At 44.0% G+C, this 23,797-nt stretch overlaps 1 protein-coding gene across 1 annotated transcript; it reads right to left on the reverse strand.

Annotated features, from left to right (window-relative positions):
• Window positions 1-1,940: 1,940 nt before the first annotated feature.
• On the reverse strand, window positions 1,941-23,470 carry LOC108697140 (trypsin). The gene is made up of 5 exons (XM_041571177.1): window positions 23,341-23,470; window positions 3,082-3,277; window positions 2,744-2,808; window positions 2,512-2,648; window positions 1,941-2,105 (listed from the first exon to the last, which is right to left on the reverse strand). The coding sequence occupies exons 1-5, from the start codon at window positions 23,468-23,470 to the stop codon at window positions 1,956-1,958; spliced, it is 678 nt and encodes a 225-aa protein (XP_041427111.1). The 3' UTR covers window positions 1,941-1,955.
• Window positions 23,471-23,797: the final 327 nt, after the last annotated feature.

The following is a 23,797-nucleotide window of genomic DNA, read 5'->3' on the forward strand; positions in this document are numbered from 1 at the left end:
AGGAATATAATCTTATAGATTCTCTAGGAGAGTAAGAAATAACAAGGAGCTGTAACAGGGAGGAGCTTCCCAGGCTGTAACACACTGTAACTTCAGTGAAGGGACTCAGTGGATAGTGTGTGAGGCTTTAGCTTCTCCTCCCTGACCCCACCACTGGGTGAGATCCAGACCATGTGTGAGTATTTCTGCCTGGAGGTGCTGCACTGCCTTCACTACATCCTCAGGAGAGTCACATTCAGATGTCTCATCCAACTGTCCTTGTCTGCTGATGTTATTCTGTATTTGCCTCATTTCTTTGTAAGTAACCTGTGGTCTCAAACAAATAAACTCTTATCACTTTGTTTTACTGCAACAACCTCCTGGCGTCCATTCTTTGACATTTTTATTGCAGGGTAGCCTGTGGGAGTTGTAGTTACACTACACCGCACCTTTATTCTTCCACTTAGCGAAGGCTCTGCCTTAAGTGTTAGCGTCACATGTAACCCATACTCTAATCACTAGCTGCACATTAACCCGTTTGGTCTGAATAGGCCAAAATAGTGTTACATTAGCTTTTTTCTTGAAAGAGTTGACCTTAATATTGTTAGAAAGTTGAGTGGTCTGATCTTTAGGGTTCATTTTATCTGTAGGATCTAGTCCATTGTTCATTTTTTTTTTAATTCGATTTTTTTTTTATTTGGTTGCTAATGTAAAGGGGACCCTAGCAACTAGATAAAATAATCTATTATGACTACTTGCAGTAAATTGTAACTTTAAGTAGTTGATTGTGGTCACATGATGGAGTAATGTAATTACATGAATGTAATGAAAGGAACAAAGTTTGTCTAGTAACCACTTGCAAACTTGTTGCAAACAATGAGTAACTAATTTAGGGGTCCAGGGAATATGCATTGACCAATCCCCTATTTTTAGTAAAATCGATAGCACTTTAATTGTACTTTGCCTTTTAGTGCTCCTGCAACCCCCGTTTGTGTATTTTTTGCACTTTACAGAGATATTCTGCAGGAAGAATGGTCAGACCTTTGTTTACTTTTAGCAACCCAAAAGCTGTCCCTTTAACTGTGTTCTTTTTTCTTTAAAAATGGATGTTTGGCTTGTCCCCTGTAACCCCCACCATATGGGCCTTAAAGTGATGTTGGTATGGGGACTTGGCAACTTGATGCTCATAACTGTGTAACTAAAACCATTTGCACTTGCACAGACACTCAATTATTAATAAAATAAGGGAGCAGGAAATTTTCATTGATCAGTCACCCCCCCCCCACACACACACACTTTTGCTTGCTTGCTTATTGGGGGGAATTAGTTGGTAAGTGCTTGCTCTAGAAGAATGAACAAAGAATATACAGGATTAGGAGTAGGAGAAGCATTGATGGACCTGCTGAAGAAACTATACAGTAGATGCCCCCATTGATCTTTTTTCCCCATAGAAGAATATGCTGTTAAAGGTCTTGGATTATTTCTTGGACAATTATAATATGCAGGGTTATCCTGAGCTTACCATCTATAGTTAGTATATATATATATATATATATATATATATATATATATATATATATATATATATATATATATATATATATATATACACATCTGTGCATGTGTGTATATCGGTGTGTTTACGTATATATATACTGTATATGCACTGGGTATTATTTGGACAACTTGATCTTGATGGGCAGTTATCTTTTTCCAATCCAAAATAACTATATAACTGTCTGTTTTGCCTGCGATGGACTACATTAACCCAAGAAAGATCTTACAACATTAAAGACCCCAACTGAGACCCCTCCTGTTTCAGGAGATTATTTTTTCCTGTTCCTTCTGAACATGTTGTATTATAGTCTGAAGGACATGGACAGTATATGGGCACATCTATGTGACTTCCTTTATTGAGACAGTTTTCAATAGAAATTGTTGACACAATATATGGGAAACAATAACTGTTCTGGGATTTAGTTGGCAGCAATGGTGTTTTGGATCCAGGCATTGTAGTTGCAGACTTTAGTGTAGACACCAGGATAGTTCCTCTGGGCACAGCCATAGCCCCAGGACACCACACCCTGCAGCTGCCCATTGCACACCACGGGGCCACCAGAGTCACCCTGGGGGGAAAAAGAGAGACCGTTATTGATAATGAAATGCTGAAAAAGAGAAACGGAAGGAGGCACAGCACCTTCCATTGCATTCCAAGAGAGACTGTTACATCCAGCATGGGCATTTGAGGGGGAGTAATCATGGGATTTGGTAGGGAAGCATCAATATTTCTCACATGTAAGTTTTCTCTAGTTTTGGGGCTCTAAACTGCCATATCTCAATAGTATTTAGCCTCAAGATGTTTCAATGGAATTATTAAGAACATATCGCACAAGATACTATGTAACATTTAAAGGAGTCATGCAAATATTCTAAAGACATGAGACACCCAAACATTTCTATTTAAATCCACTTTGTCATGAGCAGAAATGCACAGCAAGGCTTCTAGGGAATCAGTGGGATGGGGAGACTTACCTGGCAGGAATCCTTGCCACCTTCCATATAGCCAACACAGATCATGTTAGCGGTGATCTCCCCTGGGTAGGCACTGTTACACTGGGCATCAGTCAGGATGGGGGCATTCAGGCACTGCAGGAGATCCGGATAATTGCCTAAAGGCAGGATACATTGATTAGAGGATGCACTGCTTTAGTCTTACTGCTCCCCTGTTTGTGAACGTTGTGTTGGAAGTGAGTTGCTGACTTACTGCCATTGCTGAGAGTGTTGCCCCAGCCAGAGATCAGGCAGCTGGTACCAGCGGCAGAGAAGGAAATCCAAACATAAATGTGCATCACAGAGCATTGTGGTTATTAAGGGGATTGTTGCCTTCAAATCCTCCATTGACAGTTGTTGCTAATATGTCTACATAACATTATTCATTCAGTTCCAAAGAACCCCAATATTCTAAATAGGATGTGACACAATCACACAGAACTGAGCCAGAGAGGGAAGAGTTAATAGAAGAATCCATTCCTCCCAATGTCTCTATGAGGAACATTTCTAACAGTCTTCAGAATTGTAAGTCCATAATGTCTTATGACTTACGTTTTGTAGCAGTGAGCGGCAGACACGACCCACTGGTTAGTGATCAGGGACCCCCCACAGAAATGGTACCCAGAGTTCAGGGAGACGATGTAGGGGACAGAGTTCTTGGCACAGGTGGCGCCCCCTATGATGTTATCATCATCAAAGGCAGCTGGGAAGAGAAGGAAAGTGTAAGAACTACCCCCTATCTTCCAACCTGGATGAACTTATGTCTCTCGCCATCCAGGTAGATAAAGACAAAGGGAGAGAAGGGGTGAGAGGGGTGTTTCTACTTATTCTGGGGTTGCTTATGTCAAGTCTAATATGGTGACCAATGTTAAGTTTTCAAACCCCTCTGTGCCTCTACCTCAGGAGGAACCTATACAGTTAGGCATTTTTCATCTAACTCCATAGCAAAAAGCCCCCAGGCATTCCCAAGGTTTATGTATTTATTGTGGGGAAAAGGGTCATTTCTTGAACCTATGTCCTAGGAGGAAAGGGAGACTACTTAACCTAAATGGAGAAGGGGAGCTCCATTTGGGGGCAGGAGTTTTCCTCTAAGGTTTTGTTACCGGTTAAACTAACCTGGCTTACAGGCTCTGTCAAGGTGTCGGCATTTGTGGACTCAGGGGCGGAGGGTAATTTTCTGGATATTGCTTTTGCAGCTAAATTCTGTAGTTCCTCTAAGTGCCCCCATGAGAATAATGGCAGTGGACAGAAGACCCTTAGGGTCAGGTGTAATTTCTAAGGAGACTGTAACTCTTTCCATGTGTTTTAATAATTTGCATTGTGAGGAGATAGCTTTTTACCTCATAGAGGGTGCTTACTCTCCTCTTATTTTGGGGTTACCGTGGCTCCAGAGGCATAACCCTCTGATTGACTGGGTCTCAAGGGAGGTGGTTCAATGGGGTACTATGAGTAGTGGGGTATGTTTTTCCTCTGTAGTAGCAACTACAGTACATCGCTTGAAGGGTTACCTGCTGCATATGCAGAATTCGCTAATGTCTTCTCTAAAAAGGCAGCAGAAACCTTACCCCCACACCGGCAGTATGACTGCCCAATAGATCTGGTCCCTGGGTCAACTCCTCCTCGTGGTAGAACCTATCCTCTTTCATTGCCCGAAGCCCAGGCAATGAAAGAGTATATAAAGGAAAATCTAGAAAGGGGTTTCATCAGACCTTCTAGTTCCCCTGCTGGGGATCTTCGAAGTGGTCTACCTAGACGATATTCTGATTTTTTCCTCTAACATTAAGGAACATCAAAATCATGTTCGTGAAGTCTTACAAAGGCTAAGGGGAAATAATCTTAATGCGAAACTAGAGAAATGTACTTTTGGGGTTTCTTCTGTTCAGTTTTTGGGGTTTAACATTTCCAGCAAGGGTCTAGAAATGGATCCAGGCAAGGTGAGAGCAGTCCTGGATTGGACCCAACCCCTTTCGTTACGTGCAACCCAAAGATTTCTTGGTTTTGCTAATTATTACCGTCAATTTATCAAAATTGTTTCCCTCATTGTGGCCCCCATCACTTATCTGACTAAAAAGGGCACTGACCCCAGCATGTGGCCCCCTGAGGCCGTTCAAAAAGGAATTCAGTTCTGCCCCAATCCTTCATCATCCCGACACTGCGCTTCCTTTTATTGTGGAGTTTGATGCCTCTGAGGTGGGAGCTGGGGCAGTCCTTTCTCAAAGGCACCCGACTACCAACAAGTTACATCCCTGTGCTTTCTTCTCCAGGAAGTTTTCATCTGCTGAGGTGAATTATGATATAGGTAAAAGGGAATTGTTGGCAGTCAAATGGGCCTTTGAGGAATGGCGGCATATCCTGGAGGGTGAAAACATCTGGTGACGGTCTATACTGACCACAAAAATCTATTATATATAGAGTCTGCTAAACGCCTTAATCCGAGGCTGGCTAGGTGGGCTCTATTTTTCACAAGGTTTAATTTTTCTTTAACTTTCAGGCCTGGGACTAAAAACACCAAGGCGGATGCACTCTCTAGGAGTTTTGAATCCATCTCTTCTGACTCTAGTGAGTGTACTCCCATTATTCCCAGAGAAATGATCATAGCAACCCTTGAATCTGACCTTTCTTCTTTATTGCTCCCTCTTCAAACATCTGCTCCTACAGATACCCCTTCGGGGAGATGGTTTGTACCACAGGAGTTAAGGGAGCAAGTATTGAGGGAGGTGATTCTAAAATGGCAGGGCATCCTGGCATTTCTAAGGCAGTGTCCCTGTTATCCCGTCATGTTTGGTGGCCATCATTCAAACAGGATGCTAAGGCCTTCGTTAATTCCTGCCCAGTCTGCCAAAGTCTTTTCGAAATTCTTCCCAGGGTCTGTTAATCCCCTTACCCATTCCAGTAAAACCTTTGTCCCATTTGTCAAACTGACGGTCAAACTGAGAGGGTAAACCAGTCCCTGAAACAGTACCTCAGGTGTTATGTGTCTGACAACCAGTCCACGTGGGCGGAACTGTTACCCTGGGCAGAATTTGCATACAATAATGCTACCCATTCTTCCTCTGGGGAGTCCCCTTTCTTTATTGTAAATGGGTTGCATCCCAAAGCTTTTTCTTTTTCTGGGTCTGGTTCCCCTATACCTTCTGCCAATTCTTATGTCGAACAATTCTCTAAAGTTTGGTCTCAAGTGCATGAATCTCTGTCAGCAGCTACTTCTGCTCAAAAAAAAGCTTCTGACAGATCACGTAGAGAGGCACCCCAGTATAAAGTGGAGGATCAGGTCTGGTTGTCTACCAAAAATATCAAGTTAAAGGTGCCCTCTCTCAAACTAGGACCCAGGTTTATTGGCCCATATCCCATTTCCGAAATCATTAACCCATCTTCAGTTTGCCTTCAATTACCTGTTAATTTTAAGATTTCCAATTCATTTCATGTATCCCTCCTGAAACCTGCATCTGATAGTCGTTCTTTGTCTGTTCCTCTCCCAGTATTGGTTGAAGGTCAGCCTGAGTTTGAGATCCAAGAGTTCCTCGATTCCCGCCTCGTACGAGGTAAGCTACAATATCTTATTAAGTGGAAGGGCTATGGCCCTGAGGAGAACTCTTGGGTCTCAGTAGAGGACATCAAGGCTGACAAACTCAGGAAGAAATTCCATCTAAAATTTCCTGGTAAGCCTGGGGGTCCAGTGGCCCCCCTGGAGAGGGGGGTAATGTAAGAAAACGACCTGTGCGGCGGGGTCGCCCGCCGCACCATCGGCAGGGATGCCCGTCGCATGGTCCTTACCCCCGGCGCCATGTTGGTTCTAGGGCATGCACGGCGCGCCTCTTAAAGGCATAGGCACGTATTGTGGAAATGTTGCCATTTCTGCACGAAGGCATACTTAATTACTTGTCGTGAGTGCTGGTAGCCCCGTGGAATATATATGTATATATCTAGAGAGAGAGAGAGAGAGAGAGAGAGAGAGAGAGAGAGAGAGAGAGAGAGAGAGAGAGGGCAAAATCTGTGTGATTTGTTAGTTGCGAAGATAAGAAGTCAGCACCCTAACCCTTGAAAAAAGCTTGAAAAAAGGCGATTGTGAGCCTGAAAACGTCGCTGAAATAAGTCCCTTTGGAATAAAGGCCTTTTAAGAATTTACCTCAAGTGTGGTGCTGTCTGTTCATCGAATTTGATTTGTTAGTTGCGACAGATCCAGTGGGGTGCTATCAGAGACCACAGTCTGGTTGGCTCAAAGCTGGGAAACCGGGGTGTTACAGGTGTATTAGTTGCACGTCTTGCAGGTACATGTCACCTGGGGAGGCGTTTCACCATCCACACACGGGACAGAAAATAAAAATGAAACACCGTATTACGTGTACAACCACTCATGTCATATACATGATAACATGTCCATGTGGACTTTCCTATGCAGGCAAAACAGACATGACTCTGCGATTACACATGGATGGACATAGGTCCGCAATAAGTACAGCCTATAGGGATGAGAAATCGGTGAAACCAGTCGCAAAACATTTCCTTGAAAAGGGACATAGATTGCCTACATTCAAATACATAGGTATCGATCATGTCCCAGAACCCAGACGGGGCGGTGACAGATCAAAGTTACTGTTACAACGAGAAACATATTGGATAAAGAGATTAGGCACTATGACTCCAAAAGGTTTGAATGAACAATGTTTCTTTAACTGTTTCCTCAGTCAGAGATAGTTACATTTATAACAAAGTCCTTGGATAGGGGATTAATGTGCAACTTAGCTTCGAAGACTGTGTTTTAATATTTAATATTTAATATTTATTGTGCTGATTATTTATAAGGTATTTACGGATTAATTAGTGTATTCATTATATGGAGGTGATATCAGTAGGTGTCACAATAATGGCTATATGTCCTAATAGTAATGAACTTCTGAGATTCTTATTTTAAAAAAAGAAAAAAAGAAAAAAAGAAAAAAAGATGGCTATGCAGTGATGATGTCTAACGGGATGTAGTGATTGGTGGTTAGTGGGTGACACTTGGCACACCCCTTGGGGGCTGTATGCATTTAAACAGCATTTTTATATGGATTTGTAATCTTGATAAAGGCTCTAGACACGAGCCGAAACGTTGATTAATTGGAATTATGACAAAATAAACAAATTTTTTATTGAAGAAATCCCAGGAGTGCGCTACTATTTTCGTTTGTATCTACTATTTCCCAGGAGCAGCACCCGGGTGTGTATGAGAGGAACTGCCGAGATGAGTGCGGATCATTGAGACTGTTTTATATATATATATATCCTATATATATTTATATATATATCCTATCCTATATAATAAAGTGTCTCTGCGTCCAGTCCCTGTGTCCGTGGGATTGCGCTACTGCGCATGTGCCCCATGGACCATCTCTGGCGCTACTGTTACAAAGCACTGGGTTAAAGCATTATCCCTAGAAATGATATTTTCGAGACACTGTATGTCATGCAGATCAGCTGCCCACCTGTTGCACACAATCGCACCTCTGCAGCTGCTGGAAAGGCGCATTTAGCCCCGTCCTCACGTAGCAGCGTCCCCTGTGCCACCAGCGGGTCGGACGAGCCTGTTACATGGTTATGTTCCTACGTCGCTTCCAGAGAACAATAACGAGAAGCTGCACAAACGGGGCCCCACTCACACACACTGGCAGCCGCTGTGGCTATTGTTTGTATGGCAGCTTCCTGTTGTACTGAGCCGCACATGTCACACACAGCACACTCTGCTATCAGTGCTATACACACAATAACGCTCACACAAGCACATTGTACGTGGTAATAAAAACACACAAATAACCCCCCCCAGCCTCCACAATAATAACAATCCACACAATAATGCCACTACCACCTACACACACAGGCCGCACTGGAATTCCAGGAATATGTCTTTGTATGTGTACAACACACCGACTAATCCCTGCACCAAGGGACACTACATACAGACACAGGCCTCATCATAATCACAACACACATATAAACGCCACAAAGGCCTCATCATAATCACAACACTCATATAAACCCCACAAAGGCCTCATCATAATCATCATATTTACAACACACATATAAACCCCCCAAAAGTCTCATCATAATCACAACACACATATGAACCCCACAAAAGCCTCATCATACTCACAACACACATATAAACCACACAAAAGCCTCATCAGAATCACAACACACATATGAAACCCACAAAAGCCTCATCATAATCACAATACACATATGAAACCCACAAAAGCCTCATCATACTCACAACACACATATAAACCACACAAAAGCCTCATCAGAATCACAACACACATATGAAACCCACAAAAGCCTCATCATAATCACAATACACATATGAAACCCACAAAAGCCTCATCATAATCACAACACACATATAACCCCCACAAAAGCCTCATCATAAGCCTCATCATAATCACAACACACATATAAACCACACAAAAGCCTCATCAGAATCACAACACACATATGAAACCCACAAAAGCCTCATCATAATCACAATACACATATGAAACCCACAAAAGCCTCATCATAATCACAACACACATATGAACCTTACAAAGGCATCATCATAATCCAGACACAGGGAACACAATATATGTTAGTGTATTTGCGGACACATACACAAAATAATAATAACAAGGACCCATGGACACACATATAGGGATGTAGCGAACGTCGGAAAAAAAGTTCGCGAACATATTCGCGAACTTGCGCCAAAAATGCGAACGGTTCGCGAACGTCGCGAACCCCATAGACTTCAATGGGAAGGCGAAATTTTAAAAGCTAAAAAGACATTTCTGGCCAGAAAAATGATTTTAAAGTTGTTTAAAGGGTGCAACGACCTGGACAGTGCCATGCCAGAGGGGGATCAAGGGCAAAAATGTATCTGAAAAATACATTGTTGACACAGCGCTGCGTTTTGTGCTGTAAAGGGCAGAAATCACACTACATTTCTAAACCTGTGTAATAAACTGCTTTAAAAAGTCCGGCGTCTACATGCCAATCAAGTCGTGTAAAGGTTACAGCCTGTTCACACGCAAAGATGAAACGCGGCGCTTACTGTTACTGCAACGCAAAAAAACGCAAAGAGCTTTAATGAATGATACCGTCAAGTGAGCAAATAATAGTTGTTAATTACTAGTTGAGCTTGTCACCTCCAGGATGTTCGTCCTGTTGGTGGCAATATTTCTGTAGTGGTGTGTTTAGCAGTCGCCGTGCTTGTGCGCACGTGCACGGTCAGGCAGAGGTAATTCAATGTACAGTGAAGTGAACCAAAAAACACTGATTCTGCAGTGTGGGCCCAGTTTTGGTCTACTTTATTGATCACCTGCGGTGACCATAAAAGATGCGATTTTGCCACTGTTGCAGAACCCTGAAAAATTAGGCATGTGTACTTTCCTGAAAAATTATGTTTTTTTTGTCGCAGCCGCTGAAGCACAGAGGCCAGAAAAAATATGCCATATAAATGCTGAAAATATAAAAAAATTTTGTCGCAGCCACTGAAGCACAGAGGCCAGAAAAAATATGCCATATAAATGCTGAAAATATTCATTTTTTTTTGTCGCAGCCACTGAAGCACAGAGGCCAGAAAAAATATGCCATGTAAATGCTGAAAATATAAATTTTTTTGGTTGCAGCCACTGAAGCACAGAGGCCAAATGAAACCAGTAGGGTTTGCACCCTAGTTTGTAACGGTGGCGGAGGGAGGAGGACGCTAAAGGACAGCTGTGTGTGGAGTCATGAGGCGTGCAGAGAAGGACAGCTGCATGGGGAGTCAGAACAAGTCTTCCGGCGTGCAGTAACCCTCCGAGATCCACGCCTCGTTCATTTTAATAAAGGTCAGGTAATCCACACTTTTGTGACCTAGGTGAGTTCTCTTCTCAGTTACAATCCCTCCTGCTGCACTGAAGGTTCTTTCTGAGAGGACACTTGAGGCGGGGCAAGACAAGAGGTTCATGGCAAATTGTGACAGCTCTGGCCACAGATCAAGCCTGCGCACCCAGTAGTCCAGGGGTTCATCGCTCCTCAGAGTGTCGATATCTGCAGTTAATGCCAGGTAGTCCGCTACCTGCCGGTCGAGGCGTTCTTTGAGGGTGGATCCCGAAGGGTTCTGCCGCTGCCTTGGACTGAAAAACATTTGCATGTCTGACGTTACAGAGTGGCCAAAGTGCTTTGTCCTTGCAGGTGCGCTCGTGGCAGGATTACTGGCACCTCTGCCCCTGGAATGTTGATGAGTTCCTGAAGTGACATCACCCTTAAAAGCATTGTACAACATGTTTTGCAGGCTGGTTTGTAAATGCAGCATCCTTTCGGACTTGTGGTATGTTGGTAACATTTCTGCCACTTTATGCTTGTACCGAGGGTCTAGTAGCGTTGCGACCCAGTACAGGTCCTTCTCCTTAAGCCTCTTGATACGGGGGTCCTTCAACAGGCATGACAGCATGAAAGACCCCATTCTCACAAGGTTGGATGCAGAGGTATCCATCTCCGCTTCCTCGTTATCAAGGACTACATCATCCACGGTCTCCTCCCCCCAGCCACGTACAAGACCAGGGGTCCCCAAAAGGTCACCAGAAACCCCCTGGGAAGCCTGCTCCTGTTGGTCCTCCTCCTCCTCCACAAAGCCACCTTCCTCCTCTGACTCCACTTCTGACACCTCTCCCTGCGATGCAGCAGGTGCCTGGGCTCGTTCTGGTGATTCCGACCAGAATCGTGCGCTTCCTGCTCCTCGTCACGCTGGTCTACAGCCTCATCTGTCACTCGTCGCACGGCACGCTCCAGGAAGAAAGCAAAGGGTATTAGGTCGCTGATGGTGCCTTCGGTGCGACTGACCATGTTTGTAACCTCTTCAAAAGGGCGCATGAGCCTGCAGGCATCGCGCATAAGCACCCAGTAACGTGGGAAAAAAATCCCCAGCTCTGCAGATCCAGTCCTACCACCCAGTTCAAACAGGTATTCATTGACGGCTCTTTGTTGTTGCAGCAGACGTTCCAACATGAGGAGCGTTGAATTCCAGCGAGTCTGGCTGTCGCAAATCAAACGCCTGACTGGCATGTTGTACCGCTGCTGAATGTCAGCAAGGCGTGCCATGGCTGTGTAGGAACGTCTGAAATGGACCGACACCTTCCTGGACTGCCTGAGAACGTCCTGGAATCCTGGGTACTTCGAGACAAAACGTTGGACTATTAAATTCAGAACATGTGCCATGCAGGGCACATGTGTTAAATTGCCCAGTCTCAGTGCTGCCAACAGATTGCTTCCGTTGTCACACACCACTTTTTCGATCTTCAGTTGGTGTGGGGTCAGCCACCGATCGGCCTGTGACTGCAGAGATGACAGGAGTACAGATCCGGTATGGTTTCTGCTTTCCAGGCACGTCATCCCCAAGACAGCATGACAACGGCGTACCTGGCACGTCGAATAGCCTAGGGGAGCTGGGGGTGCACAGGTGTGGAGGAGGAGGACCCAGCAGCAGAGGAGGAAGAAGAGGAAGAAGACGAGGTAGAGAGCGAAGGAGGAGTAGAGGTGGTGGCAGAACCACGTGCAATCCGTGGCGGTGACACCAACTCCACTGTTGTTGTTGAGCCACACATTCCCTGCTTCCCAGCCATTACCAAGTTCACCCAGTGGGCAGTGTAGGTGACATACCTGCCCTGACCATGCTTGGAGGACCATGCGTCAGTAGTCATATGGACCTTTGGCCCAACACTAAGTGACAGAGATGCGGTGACTTGGCTCTGCACATGGTGGTACAGGTGTGGTATTCCCTTTTTTGAAAAAAAATTGTGGCTGGGTACCTTCCACTGCGGTGTCCCAATTGCTACAAATTTGCGGAAGGCCTCAGAGTCCACCAGCTGGTATGGTAAAAGCTGGCGGGCTAAGAGTGCAGACAAGCCAGCTGTCAGACGCCGGGCAAGGGGGTGACTCGCAGACATTGGCTTCTTACGCTCAAACATGGCCCTCACAGAAACTTGGCTGGGGCAGATGACTGGGAATGGGAACTGGTGGTCAAGGTGGAAGGCGGAGTGGAGGGTGGTTCAGACGGGTCAAGGACAGCAGAGGTAGAGCAGTAAGATGCTGGACCAGAAGGAGGGTGGCTTTTAGTTTGTCTGTTGCCTTTGAGGTGTTGCTCCCAAAGTGCTTTGTGCTTGCCGTTCATGTGCCTTCGCATAGAAGTTGTACCTATGTGGCTGTTGGGCTTCCCAAGACTCAGTTTCTGACTGCACTCATTGCAAATTACAACGCTTTTGTCAGAGGCACACACATTAAAAAAATCCCACACTGCTGACCTTTTTGAAGCTGGCAATCTGGCGGTAACAGTAGAAGTTGGCGGCGTTGGCGGCAATGGCGGGTGCATTGGCCGGCTGACCAACAGGTGCCGATACATGTTGTTGCCCTACTGTTCCCTGCGAGCTGTCCTCCCTGCTTCTTCTAAGTCTTATTCTCCTCCTGCCTCTCTGACTCTCCGTCTCTCCATCTGAACTATCCTCCTCTTGCTCTCTTCTACTGGGCACCCACAAAACATCAATCTCCTCATCATCATTCTCCTCAGATGCATCAATTTCTTCTAACAGCTCACAGAAGGAAGCAGCAGCGGGGACCTCCTCATCACTCATTATGTCCATCTCTGTTGTGTTCTCTGCCAGAATTAAATCTGGTGTAACGTCCTCATCTCCTTCATCTTCTTCTGCCAATAATGGTTGCGCATCACTCAGTTCAAGAAACTCATGTGAAAATAACTCCTCTGACTCCAGTGAAGAAGGGGCGCCGGTGGTGGAGGAAGTGTTACGTGGGGTGCCCATAGCCGTGGAGGATGAGGATGTTGTGGTAAAGTTAGAAACGGTAGAAGATGGGGTGTGCTGTGTAAGCCAATCAACTACCTCTTCAGCATTTTGGGAGTTCAGGGTCATTGCCTTTTTAAAACTGGGCAATTTCCTAGGGCCACAGGATAGCATAGCAGCACGGCCCCTAGTGCCTCTGCGTGGCGGCCTGCCTTTGCCTGGCATTATTTTAAAACAACAACAACAACTCAGGTGGTGTTTCTGGAGACGGTATTATTATTGATATTTAGACAGATTGTGAAAAAGCTCACACAGCTAGATGGCAGTTGTTTGAAAATGAAGAACACACTGGGCAAACAAATTGAAACAATGCCTGCAAGGTCAACGTATACACTACTACAGCAGTGGATACGGAATATATTATTGCCTGCCTTTGCCTGGCATTATTTTTAAAACAACAACAACAACTCAGGTGGTGTTTCTGGAGACGGTATTATTATTGATATTTAGACAGATTGTGAAAAAGCTCACACAGCTAGATGGCAGTTGTTTGAAAATGAAGAACACACTGGGCAAACAAATTGAAACAATGCCTGCAAGGTCAACGTATACACTACTACAGCAGTGGATACGGAATATATTATTGCTGCTTGAAAAACATCACTCAGGTGGTGGTTCTGGAGACGGTATTATTATTGATATTTAGACAGAATGTGAACAAGCTCACACAGCTCGGTGGCAGTTGTTTGAAAATGAAGAACACACTGGGCAAACAAATTGAAACAATGCCTGCAAGGTCAACGTATACACTATAGCAGTGGATACGGAATATATTATTGCTGCTTGAAAAACATCACTCGGGTGGTGTTTCTGGAGACGGTATTATTATTGATATTTAGACAGAATGTGAAAAAGCTCACACAGCTAGATGGCAGTTGTTTGAAGAACACACTGGGCAAACAATGCCTACAAGGTCAACGTATACACTACTACAGCAGTGGATATATTATTGCTGCTTGAAAAACGTCACTCGGGTGGTGGTTCTGGAGACGGTATTATTATTGATATTTAGACAGAATGTGAAAAAGCTCACACAGCTAGATGGCAGTTGTTTGAAGAACACACTGGGCAAACAATGCCTACAAGGTCAACGTATACACTACTACAGCAGTGGATACGGAATATATTATTGCTGCTTGAAAAACGTCACTCGGGTGGTGTTTCTGGAGACGGTATTATTATTGATATTTAGACAGAATGTGAAAAAGCTCACACAGCTAGATGGCAGTTGTTTGAAGAACACACTGGGCAAACAATGCCTACAAGGTCAACGTATACACTATTACAGCAGTGGATACGGAATATATTATTGCTGCTTGAAAAACTGCAACAAAAGACAACCCTTATTAACTGTCAGTTCACAAGCTTGATCCTATTCCTATGTGCAATGGATGGATAGTGCTCCCTTGCTTCCCCCCCTTATCCCAAACTTATTGTTCAGCCCCATGAAGGTAGACTATATAGTAAACTACAAGTGTCTCTTGTGGCCCCACAAATGAAAAGTCTTCCAGGTTGTGCAGCACCAAATCAGAACTGGATTTATACCATATAACAATCTCCTGCCAGATCAAACAAATGATCAAAGTGGAAACTCGGAATATAAAAACACTGGTTTAATGTCACATTTGCCCACTAGAGCCACTTTGACCCTAGATACTGCAGCCCAACATCTTCACCAAAAGTAGTGCAGGAAACCTCAATGTCAACACCTCAGAGTCCACATGTACCCCAGTACCCCAGCTCCTTCTGGGGTTCCATTAAGGAAATCGTAATTGAATTAATCCTCTTGGATTTTTTCAGATCTTCATCTTGAATTTGACCTGCAAAGTGCCCCATAGGAGAAAGGCTAAGCAGCTTGAATTCCTCTGAACCAGAAGTCAGTTTCCCACTGATGACTTAAAGCACCTAAGCTTTTTTTCAGCATCTGTAGCTTGAATTTATGTTTCTATTCCTTTGGGCAGCTTTGGGGGTAATTATGTGAGCATATATTAAAGCTGCAGCAAAAGCTTAGGTCTTCCATGCAAATTAGTGCAAATTTTCCAGTATTGGGTGTGTGAAGGAAGTGTGTGCCCTCTACTGTTAGCGCAACTAATGCACAGTGCCATGGAAACTGTGGAGGTACCGCTGGATAAGCAGGTGGAGGCAAGTCTAGATGCAATTGTGTTCTTTTGGAGGCAGGAGGGAGACCACAGTGCTGAGTGTAACTGTGGGCGGAAGTGTAATGAGCACCTCTGACACAAAAATCTTTAATAGACCAAGGAGATTTGTGTAACTGAGGTGCAGTAAGTGAATGATCCCATATATCGCATTGGTGGGAATGACTGGACTTTTAATACAAAACAAAACTGATATGTTGATTCTCAGACAAGACCAAACCTAACTTCCCTATTTGACAAGAAATGAACCACATAACACCATTTGTGAAAATTATGAGGTTTGTGAGAACGGGCATAGTAAGGCATGGGTAGACTATTCCTACATTATATTCAAGTGTATGATAAATCAACTATATTCCATGGGTCTGTGCAGCCGACCAGTCTGTGGAGATCAAAATCCCCCATGTATTATTCCCCTAAAGCTCTCAGGCATTAACTCCTGGCAGGGGTGTTGGGCTTCACATAATGTATCTGCTCCTGTGCTACTGTGACTGGGACAGGAGGGACTTAATGGGACCTGGTTCTACTCTGGCTTTGGCCTCCAACTGTTTATTTGTAAATTACCCCTCTGTATTGACTCTGGATATCCGTGCATTGATGAATCCGATGATGGTGAATGAATCTGTAGCAGTGAGAAGCTTTCAGAACCCAAAGACTTAAGGACAACGCCCACAGAGAAGGAAGAGAGGAGTCACCATAGGGACCAGAACTCTTGGTGCAGGTGTCACCATGTGTGATCTGATCTTATCATCTTCTGAACAAAGAAGAAGCAAGATGGAAGAAGAAGCCAGAAGAAGAGATGGGGAAGGGTAGGAATTATTCATGTGAACAGAGAAAAAAGGGATGAAAGGGAACAAAGAAGGAACCGTTCTTTTAATATGAAAGACACTGATATATTAGACAGAGTGAGACCCAACAAAAGTCTGGTCCCTCAAAGGCCTTATCAGCTGCCTGAGCAGGACACACATCCCTAGGAGCTTCATCCAAAACACTGTCCCAGAAATGATAGAACACCCTTTTATTTCTACTGATATTTGCAACATTATCTGCCCTCCAGCTTCTTATATCTGGCAATATATTTCCCAGCAATGGGAATTTTTGGGGTTATAAACAGAAGAAAAAATGGTTCGTAAAATGATGGTGCTTTATTTGAGGGCAACCTTGTGTACCTGCCAGTTCCCCCCAAATCCCAACAAAAAAATTAATTGTGTCCAGAAAATATAGTTTACTTACAATCTCATATCACATCTGTAGATCACTGAGAATTCCCATTAACAAAAAGCCCCAGCCTGGCACACACCAGTTCCCTGACCAAAGCCTAATGGCTTACACTGATCACATGGAACCAAGCCATGCCTATTTGCATTTACTAGTATAGCAATGGGAGTGAACCAGGGCCTTAGAGTCTGCTCACCTAGAGCAGTGGTAATTTAGACAGTCCAGAATCACCAGACCCCTGGTTCAACTACAGGTAGAATATTACAAAAAGGTTTTTACAAAACACATCAGTTAATAGTGCTGCTCCGCCAGTATTTTGCACTGAAATCCGTTTCTCAAAAGAGCAAACTGATTTTTTTATATTTAATTTTGAAATCACATGGGGCTAGACATATTGTCAGTTTCCCAGCTTCCCCAGTCATGTGACTTGTGCTCTGATAAACTTCAATCACTCTTTACTGCTGTACTGCAAGTTGGACTGATATCACCCCCTCCAGCAGCCTAACAACAGAACAATGGGAAAATAACCAGATAGCAGCTCCCTAACACAAGATAACAGCTGCCTGGTAGATCTAAGAACAGCACTCAATAGTAAAATCCAGGTTCCACTGAGACACATTCAGTTACATTGAGTAGGAGAAACAACAGCCTGCCAGAAAGCAGTTCCATCCTAAAGTGCTGGCTCTTTCTGAAAGCACATGACCAGGCAAAATGACCTGAGATGCACCTACACACCAATATTAAAACTTAATACACTTGTTGGTTCAGGAATGGAATTTTATATTGTAGAGTGAATTATTTGCAGTGTAGACCAGAATTAAAAACGACACCATAAAAATCATGATAGAATCCCTTTCATGTGCTCCAAAGCGCCTAGTGATTTCATTGTAGAGCAAGTAGTGTCCCCTAGTGTGGGGTTTGGGGTATTACCTCAGGAGCCCTGAGCGGCCACAGGGTAATTCCCCCCCCCCTATAATATTTGGTATCATTGCCAGGGAGAGGCAGTGGGGTATTTACAGATACAGATACTCATTCTCTGTTTCTCTGTTTATCTTCAAGGCTGCCAGGAGTCTTACAAAAGTGGGAACTCCCAGGTGTTAATCTGCCCCCATTCTCTGCTGAATTTCTCACTCACACTCTGCTCTCGAATTTAACAAACAAGAGAGAAATGTGAGGCTGCAGCACAGCACCCAGGCTGCTATGTCTGTAATGTGGGGGTCCCAGACTCTTCAAATATACTTCCCAATATCAATATCAAGTTCCAGAGCACAAGGAGGTGGAAAATGACCACCCTGCCCCCTCCCCCAGTTTCACTGCTAATGTTCAGGTGCCCAGGGCCCTTCCCTTGCACTTGAAATCTCCTTTTTTATCTCCTCAAATGATTCCATTCTGTCCTCTGAAAGGGTCTACTGGAGACTAAAACAGATTCAGGGAGTTAATTGTATGATCCCCTTACCCCTAATGTATTTATATAAGAAGACAGCGGGAGTGTAGGGAGATTAATGTGTGGCTGCGAGATTGGTGTAGGGAGTTTTGGAGAACTGGGCTGATTTCTCAGTTGGCTACAGGCTCTTTGCTATTGGTGGGCAGGGCCGCCATTAGAAATCACGGGGCCCCGTACAACAAAATTTTTGGGGCCCCCTGGGCCCCGCCCACACTGACGACCAAGCTCCACCCCATATCCCGCCCACTCCACATCGCAGTTAAAAGACCACACAGACATCAGCGCTAAAAAAGTAAACCCCCCCCCACACAAGTTGTAAAAAGCTATTGATGGTCAGGGCCCCCTTATAAAAAATTGGGGCCCCAAAAAAAAAAAATTACATTTTTTTTTTTTTTTTTTAAAACATTGGTGGCAGGGGCCCCCTTATAAGTTAAAAACAAATTGGGGTCCCAAAAAAAAAATTATTTTTTTTGAAAAAAAAAAACATTGGTGGCAGGGGCCCCCTTACAAGTTAAAAACAAATTGGGGCCCCAAAAAAAAATTTAAAAAAAAAAAATTTTTTTTTTTGAAAAAAAAACCAAACATTGGCGGCAGGGGCCCCCTTATAAGTTAAAAACAAATTGGGGCCCCAAAAAAAAATTTGAAAAAAAAATAATTTTTTTTTGAGAAAAAAAAACTGGTGGCAGGGGCCCCCTTACAAGTTAAGAAAATTAATTTTATATAAAAAAAAAATACAATGGTGGCAAGGGGCCCCTTACGAGTTAAAAAAAAAATTGGGGCCCCAAAAAAAAAGTTTTAAAAAAAAGATTGGTGGCAGGGGCCTATAGAATATTAAAATAATACATTGGTGGCCAGGGGATTAAAAAAAAAAAAAACACAAACTGGTGTTCAGTAGGATTGAACTCATGGCTTCAGTACTTCAACTTCGCCTCCTTTCGTGACTTCGGGTCTTTTCACCGCTTCAGGACTTCAATTTCGGCTGTTTTCGTGACTTCGGGTCTTTGCGCTGCTTCAGGACTTCGGCTTCGGCTGTTTTCGTGACTTCGGGTCTTTTCGGCGCTTCGTGACTTCGGCTTTTTCCGTGACTTCGGGTCTTTTCGGCGCATCGGCTTCGGCTTTTCGGCACTTCCGCATTCGGCACGCAAGAGGCAAGACGTACGGCTCGGGCGCTCGTAAGGGGGGCCCGGATCTTCAAAAAATGCAGCGCTGCCGGGCCCCCCTTCATGCCCGGGCCCGGTACGCTTGTCCCCCCTGTCCCCCCCTGATGGCGGCCCTGTTGGTGGGAGCACCTCAATGATGATGGTGCAGCTGTTTTGGGGGAGAAGATGGCTAGAGGGTTGGAGGAGTTTTTAAACTAGGTGTGGGGGGGAGGGTTCAGTAAAGGATTCAGTGGAAGACAGGTTAGATGAGATAGTGGGAAAAGGAAGGGAAAATGGGAGGAGATTTGGTTGGGGGTACTGTTACCACATGTCATTTGTTCAATATGGTACCAGTTTTAAATGTATGTTTGCAAATGCAACAAGTCTGACTGGTAAAATGGGAGAGCTGGAGGTGCTGGAAGGAAAATATGATGTGATTGGCCAAAACATGGATGGCTGAATGAGTCACATGACTGGGCAGTTAATATTAGTGGCTATGCTTTGTTTCCCAGGAACAGAGGCAATAGAAAAGGAGGAGGGGTATGTCTGTTTGTAAGGCAGGATTTAACTCTAATATAAAGGATTAGGCTATGTTAAATGCTAGTTTGGGGAACCTAGATATTGACTGGAGCAACAGTACTGCCAGGGCAGTTAATGGGAACATGTTTTTTTGTCCCTTGAGGGCTGCCTAGATTGGGACAGTATGTTTTCAGCTAAAAACAGAAAACAGAAATAATTGTCATTTAAACTGATATTAAATCGTTACTGTTCTCAATTTAATAAATGTAGAAGCGCCAAGAATCACCCAATGTAGCTTAATATGGAGGTAAAGAAGTTGATAGGAAAGAAGAGAAAAGCATTTAAAAACTACAAGTCTGAAGGGACAGAAGCTGCATTAGGCTAAGGGCACACTAGGCGATAGCGCCGCGATTTGACTTTTAATCCGCAATCACTGTGGAAACTTTTGCGCTGGCGTCTATGGGGAATCGCGAGCGTAAAAACACACGCGGCGATCTTTTTTCTATTGTCGCTCGAAATCGCCTCGCTAGGCGATTTTGAGCGACAATAGAAAAAAGATCGCCGCGTGTGTTTTTACGCTGGCGATTTGTCGCGATTCCCCATAGACGCCAGCGCCAAAGTTTCCCCAGCGATTGCGGATTAAAAGTCGTGGCGAAAAGTCGCCGCGAGTCAAATCGCGGCGCTATCGCCTAGTGTGCCCTTAGCCTTAAATGAATGTAACCACTATAATAAATGTTGTAAATCAGCAATCCAGAAGGCAAAGATAGAAAATGAGGAGCGCATTGCGGCTGAGGCTAAGACTAACCCCAAAAAGTTTTTTAAATATATTAATAGTAAAAAGAAGCAGGTTGAGAGTGTTGCTCTATTAAATAATGGTACCAGTATGGTTGTAACAAATACAGAAAAGGCAAATGTGCTAAATCAATTATTTTCTTCAGTGTATACAATAGAGGAGTCTGAGTTCCCAGGCTCACTTCATAGCTGCACTAATGGCTCAGCTCAATCTAGTCAGTGGCTGATTTAGGATATGATCCATAAAGCTTTAATAAAAATTAATGTAAACAAGGCACCAGGGCCAGATGGCATACATCCCTGGGTTCTAAGAGAGCTTAGTTCAATTTTAGACAGGCCCTTATTTCTGATTTTCTCAGATTCACTTTCATCTGGTATGGTACCTATGGATTGGAGGAAAGTTGATGTCATTCCAATATTTAAAAAGGGATTATGATCTCAGCCTGACAATTATAGACCAGTAAGTCTGAAATCTGTGGTGGGCAAATTATTTAAAGGCTTGTTAAGGGGTCCCATTCACAATTATATTCTAGAGAATAGCATTATGGGTAGGAATCAATGTGGCTTTATGAAGGATAGGTCATGTCAGACAAATTTGATTGCTTTTTATGATGAGATAAGTAAGATGCTGGACAGTGGGGGGGCAGTAGATGTGATCTATTTGGATTTTGCCAAAGCGTTTGATACCGTGACCCACAAATGACTGCTTTCTAAACTAAGGTCTGTTGGGCTTAATGAAGTCGTTTGCACATGGATAGGAAACTGGCTACAGGGTCGGGTACAGAGGGTGGTTGTTAATGGGACATTCTCTATTTGGAGTAAGGTTCTTAGTGGGGTCCCTCAGGGCTTGGTATTGGGTCCACTTTTATTTAACTAGTTCATTAATGACTTAGGGTAGGGTATTGTAAGTAATGTATCGGTGTTTGCAGATGACACAAAACTATCCAGCCCAATTAATTCCATCCAGGATGTGGCACTTGCAACACGATCTAGACAAACTGGCAATCTGGGCAGCTAAGTGGCAAATGAGATTCAATGTTGATAAATGTAAAGTCCTGCACCTGGGATGTAACAATATCCACTTATACCCTTAATGGGACTGCACTAGGCAAATCCATAATGGAGACGGAGCTTGGAGTCCTTGTAGATAATAAACTTGTCTGAAGCAAGCAATGCCAGTCAGCAGCATCAAGGGCAAATAAGGATATTATTGAATTAGAGAGGGTACAGAGAAGGGCAACTAAGCTGGTAAAGGGAAAATCTTAGCTATGAGGAAAAACTGGCCAAGTTGGGGATGTTCATGCTGGAGAAGAGGTGCTTAAGGGGTGATATGATAACTATGTATAAATATATAAGGGGATCATATAATAATCTCTCTAATGATTTATTTACCAGTAGGTCTTTCCAGCTGACAAGAGGTCACCCATTCCGATTAGAAGAAAGGAGGTTCCAGCTAAATATTGGGAAGGGGTTTGTTACAGTGAGAGCTGTGAAGATGTGAAATTATCTCCCTGAATCAGTGGTACAGGCTGATACATTAGATAGGTACAAGGAAGGGTCGGATGCTTTATTCACCAGTAGCTCCTCCCAGCAGACAGGAGGGAGCCAATGAGATTAGAGGAGGGAAAGGGGTGTTACAAGGAGAGCTGGGAAGTGAATCAGTGGTACAGGCTGATACATTAGATAGGTACACGGAAGGATCGGATGCTTTATTCACCAGTAGCTCCTCCCAGCAGACAGGAGGGAGCCAATGAGATTAGAGGAGGGAAAGGGGTGTTACAGGGAGAGCTGGGAAGTGAATCAGTGGTACAGGCTGATACATTAGATAGGTACAAGGAAGGGTCGGATGCTTTATTCACCAGTAGCTCCTCCCAGCAGACAGGAGGGAGCCAATGAGATTAGAGGAGGGAAAGGGGTGTTACAGGGAGAGCTGGGAAGTGAATCAGGGGTACAGGCTGATACATTAGATAGGTACAAGGAAGGGTCGGATGCTTTATTCACCAGTAGCTCCTCCCAGCAGACAGGAGGGAGCCAATGAGATTAGAGGAGGGAAAGGGGTGTTACAGGGAGAGCTGGGAAGTGAATCAGGGGTACAGGCTGATATATTAGATAGGTACAAGGAAGGGTCGGATGCTTTATTCACCAGTAGCTCCTCCCAGCAGACAGGAGGGAGCCAATGAGATTAGAGGAGGGAAAGGGGTGTTACAGGGAGAGCTGGGAAGTGAATCAGGGGTACAGGCTGATACATTAGATAGGTATAAGAAGGGATTGGGTGGTGTTTAGAAAGTGAGGGAATACAGGGATATGGGAGATAGCCCATAGTACAAGTTGATCCAGGGACTGGTCCCATTGCTTCTTAGAGTTACTCTAAAGTAAATTGGAGAGGCTTCAAATGGGGGTTTTTTCCTCTGGATCAACTGGCAGTTAGTCAGGTTAAAAAAGAGTAAAAAGGTGTATTTTTTAACCTAATTTACTATGTACTGTATGTAACTATGTTTACAATGGGATTCTTCAGAGCTTATCTGTTATCTACTGTGTATCCTGTGCTTGAATGGCTTCTGATGAAGTGACATTTGGTCACGAAACGCGTTAAGCTGTTCCCCTGCCACACATGGTGTGTTTGAACTATGAACAATAAAGATTCTTCATTTTAACAAGTTCGGTTTCCCTGGTTCCTGTGATGATGCCGTCCATACAATCAAGCTTGCTTTGCATTCGTACTTCCGCAGCCAGAGTGGCTTTGGATGGATCTTTCTGATTACAGATTCGTTCTCCCATTTGCAGCGACAGCGTTCGCCCACATACTTCCTTGAATGGCTGCCCCATGGCTACACAGAAGCTTGTTTATATAAACTATAGTAGTACTTATCTGTTATCTACTGTGTATCCTGTGCTTGAATGGCTGCCCCATGGCTACACAACAGCTTGTTTATATAAACTATAGTAGTACTTATCTGTTATCTACTGTGTATCCTATGCTTGAATGGCTGCCCCCATGGCTACACAGCAGCTTGTTTATATAAACTATAGTAGTACTTATCTATTATCTACTGTGTATCCTGTGCTTGAATGGCTGCCCACATGGCTACACAGCAGCTTGTTTATATAAACTATAGTAGTACTTATCTGTTATCTACTGTGTATCCTATGCTT

Source organism: Xenopus laevis, chromosome 7S (genome assembly GCF_017654675.1).
Source record: "Xenopus laevis strain J_2021 chromosome 7S, Xenopus_laevis_v10.1, whole genome shotgun sequence".
NCBI lineage: Eukaryota > Metazoa > Chordata > Amphibia > Anura > Pipidae > Xenopus > Xenopus laevis.